This window comes from Notechis scutatus, chromosome 7, assembly GCF_049901735.1.
Source record: "Notechis scutatus isolate UNSWTSFEM ecotype Mainland chromosome 7, rNotScu1.2, whole genome shotgun sequence".
NCBI classification, from domain to species: Eukaryota; Metazoa; Chordata; class Lepidosauria; order Squamata; family Elapidae; genus Notechis; species Notechis scutatus.
In genome coordinates this window covers 14,383,160-14,387,176 of record NC_142015.1, presented here as the reverse complement: position 1 = coordinate 14,387,176, position 4,017 = coordinate 14,383,160, and the positions used below count along the sequence as shown (strand labels likewise).

General features: G+C 45.9%; 1 protein-coding gene across 1 annotated transcript; it reads right to left on the bottom strand.

The window, feature by feature from the left end:
• On the bottom strand, window positions 1-2,851 carry PPIA (peptidylprolyl isomerase A). The gene is made up of 5 exons (XM_026671374.2): window positions 2,660-2,851; window positions 1,120-1,150; window positions 946-1,034; window positions 522-694; window positions 1-317 (listed from the first exon to the last, which is right to left on the bottom strand). Exons 1-5 carry the CDS (start codon window positions 2,726-2,728, stop codon window positions 182-184), a joined length of 498 nt encoding a protein of 165 aa, XP_026527159.1. The 5' UTR covers window positions 2,729-2,851; the 3' UTR covers window positions 1-181.
• Window positions 2,852-4,017: the final 1,166 nt, after the last annotated feature.

Genomic DNA, 4,017 nt, shown 5'->3' with positions numbered 1-4,017 from the left:
CCTGGTTTAACTTGTTTTATTTCATTTTGAAAACAAATTTGTCTTCAGTCCAGCTGGACTTGTGAGGGAGCAGAAATTGAAACCCAATAGAAAGGCAGCAGTAAGTCAGGGGCATAACGATTCAGAGGGGACGAACCCCAGCTACAGAAGGAATGGTCGATTTGTTAAGACAACAAGAATGTTATTTCATATCTCCACAATCAGAGATGATGATCTTCTTGCTTGGCTTGCCATTCTTTGAACCAAAGCTCTCTATTTTCCTCACAACGTCCATTCCCTCTCTGACCTGGCCAAAGACCACGTGTTTCCCATCCAACCTAAGAGAGATGAATACTATGGTGAATACAACCTGCAATTCCACAAACGAATATCCCATCTGCATTCAGGGCATGGCAATAGGTATTTTAGCAGGAATTAAACCGATGATTACTTGTGCAACTTCAGACAAGGTTCTCTATTCGAGGATGGTTACTTAAACAAGTCAAGTGAACCCATTCAATCTCAAGCCAAAGCTTACTTACCATTCAGTTTTCTCAGTGCAGATGAAGAACTGAGACCCATTTGTATTGGGACCAGCATTCGCCATAGATAAAATGCCAGAGCCTGTGTGCTTGAGTATGAAGTTCTCATCAGCAAATTTCTCACCATAAATAGATTTACCGCCTGTTCCATTATGGCGGGTAAAGTCTCCACCCTGCAGAAACACATCCCAAGTACATTGAAACATCAATTTAGCCAGGCTTTTCCCATCATGTTTATCATCACCTCCAGCCAAGATGGTCAGGTGAAAATCCATGAGACTTTAAAACACAGTAGATAGCTTATCACATTAATGTACATAACGTACAATGGTTTTTTTTAGTAACTGCAGTAATTTCAAGGCTTCTCAAGTAACAAAGAAGATACACAGATTACAACACATGCTAAATTGATGGAGCTATATACCTGACACATGAATCCAGGAATGACTCTGTGAAAGCATGATCCCTTGTAACCGAAACCTTTCTCCCCAGTGCTCAACACACGAAAATTTTCTAAAAAGAGATTGCAGAATTTATTTAGATCTTTTGACAATGTATAAATTCAAATGAACCTGCCAATGTTTCTAACTTTACCAACCTGCTGTCTTTGGAACTGTGTCTGCAAACAGCTGTAGAACAAAAGTGAGACAATAGTTAATGCTCTCAATAGTTAATGCAATAGTTCTGGCATTGTTACACTAACATGCACATATTTCTCCAACTAATGTAAAAAGTATCCTCTCCATTAAGTAATCTTAAATACTTTGCACAAAGAACTGTGTTCAGATTGAGAAATACCTGCAAATGGTTTACTGGCTATCACCAGAAAATAGGCTGGTGAGTAGAAAACGTGCGTATTCTCAAAAGTGCAAATACAGGGGAAATCCAAATTGTATCCAATCATTTCTTTGATCTACCAGACTTCAGGCAAGTACCAAGGAAACTATACTTGTGGAATTCTAATCACATTGTCAACCCTAGTAATATAGACTCCTTGCTCAGATAAGCAATTTTCTGAAGCACTGCAATTTAGCAATTTGTATTGAGAAACCTAAATGTCCTTCCCACTCTAAATATTTGGAGGTCACAATTTTTCAACATACAAGGATTTTGAGCAATTGGTTTGAAAGCTCTCCTAACAGAGGGCAAAGTTACATGTAATTGCATCCACAACTGGTTTTTCCTCTACAAATTACCTGGAATTTCTCTCATTTATGGTTTTTTAAGCATACAAATGTAACAGGAACTCAAACAGGAAGCAACAACTGCTCCAGGAATTGACTGCAGATTCTCCCAAGAAGGAAGCCTTCCAAGCCATAGAAATTAACTAAAGCTCACCCATATCTCCATTCATCTAGATGTAGAATTCTATATAGAGATGGGTTACAGTATATGAACTGTAACCCATTCTGCTAGCCTTTGTGTGTGTGTGTGCGGCTTGCTCTTTTGCTCTCCCCGTACAAAATCTAGATACGAGGGCGTCTCAAAACGTGGTGACCCGGCTCCATATCTCATATAGCGCTTTGGGGACGTCCTCCTTGCTCGTTTTGTCCGGGGAGAGGGAAGGAGCAAGCATTGTTCTTTAAACGATCCCACGGGAGGGAAGTGTTCCCCCCCCCCTCCGTAATATTAAAAAAAAGCGATTAAGAGCGAAAGAAGCCATCCTCTCCTCCCGCATCGTGGGCACTCCCTTCCCTCGCAGCATGGGAGAAGGGTGGGGTGCGGACAAGCGCAGCTGGAACCGTGCAGCAGCAAATCCTAGACGGAAGGAGGATCGCGCGATTCCACGAAAAGCCCGCCGAGCCTCCATTTCCGAAGCACGGGAAGGAAGCAAGAGGAAGGCGGCGGCCACGTGGAGGCGGCAGAGGCGAGGACGTGCGCGCTCCCGCTCCCTGGCTCGCGCGCCCTCTCTCCCCCCCACCACCCAGGTGCGCACGCAGCTCCCCCGGCGCGGCAGCCAGGCTGCCTTTCTTCCCCCCCCCGCCCGGCGCATGTTTCTGCTTCCTCCCCTCCCGCTGCATTCAACGAAATCCCAAAATGGCCCCCGCGCTCCCACCCAGACAGGAAATGGCGGCACGTCCGCCTCAGACCGGGTTTTTCCCACCGAGACGGTCTTTTTCTTTTTCCCGCCTCCGTACCTCGAAGGTGATGCGCCCGAGGGGCTGTCCGTCGGCGGCGACGTCGAAAAACACGAGAGGGTTAGGCATAGCTGGGGGAAACGCACCGCGTGAGCGAAATGTAAGGTTGTTTTTTTTTAAAGCGCGGCACCAGCCACAGACAAGAACCAGTAATCGCAGCTCCCACACCAGCGAGCGCGGCGCAGCGGGAAGGAAAGCGCTTCTTCACAGCCCTTTATATAGACGGCGTCTCCTCCCCCGGTCCGGACTTTCCCTCACGCAACCTTCCGCCAATCACAGAAAGGGCAGGTTGGCTAAATGAAAGGATCGCCGGCTAATCCGGGGGCTCCCTTGACTGGCAAAGGCGGGCTCGGCGCGTCTCGCGCCTCGATGTAGGGGCGTGGCCTTAACGAGAGGCGGGAACCGAAGGTAGGTAGGCATGGGGCGCATGCGCGGTATTAGACTCCGTTGAGTAAAGGGAAAGGATGGCTGGAAGTAGGAGGGGCTGCAGCCATTGGGGTGGGGGTATTGCTTCTTAAAATTATTTCCTGAAGGAATTGCTTATTTGCCATTAATTTATTACTTTTTTAACTGAGCGCGCATCCATTGGCTGAGAGAGAAATCTGCCTTGAGCTGGTTTGGCACATGATTTGCAACCCAAATGGGGAGATGCCCTGAAAGGGACGAGGCGGGCACGAAAAGCAAATCTTTAATTAGGAGACGAGGGCGAGGAACACGCGAGGATTTGGGATCTGCAACCAGGCCTTGGAAAGCAGCCTGTCTGCCGAATCCAGGATAAGGAAGCTGATTTGCTGCTGATTTTATTTGATGCCACCCCTTTTTCTTCAAGGGATTCAAAGGGCTCTTTTTAAAAAAAAGTCCCACAAACTGACCTGTGTGTGGAGTACGGTTCAAGCGAGGAACTAGCCCCAATGGTAACCGAGCCCTTGGTGCAAAATTAATAATTAGTGCATATTAGCTGAGTAATTCATGGCATATGTTGTATGACATACTGACACACTCTGGCTTTGATTCCATTGAGGTTGGGTGATGTTTCTCCTTAATAAAATAATTAAAATTCCCATTCTCCAGGAGTAGGGAAATATGTGTGCCACTTCTATGGTCTGTAAAGTAGATTAAGCCACAGAGTGGCCAAATTAGTTGACAATGGATGTTTTACAGCATCCCTCTGGCTGATCTAGGATTCCCCCCCTAATAAGTGTAATCTTTAAACTTTGCATTGCAATCTAATAATTTAGTGCAAACTGCTCAGAAAAAAATTAAGTGCCTCATTAGTTGAATTGGTCATAATTCACAGTGTATCAAAATGATCTGGAATCAGTGCCTTTTATTGGTTTTTTCTCTCCCCCTTCAGCTGG

Excerpts from the sequence above, each read along its gene's own strand:
- PPIA (XM_026671374.2), bottom strand. The coding sequence starts at position 2,728 with ATGCCTAACCCTCTCGTGTTTTTCGACGTCGCCGCCGACGGACAGCCC. Across the intron at positions 1,151-2,659 it reads TCGGGCGCATCACCTTCGAG|CTGTTTGCAGACACAGTTCC; the intron begins GTACGGAGGCGG and ends TTTGTTCTACAG. Across the intron at positions 318-521 it reads TGCACTGAGAAAACTGAATG|GTTGGATGGGAAACACGTGG; the intron begins GTAAGTAAGCTT and ends CATCTCTCTTAG.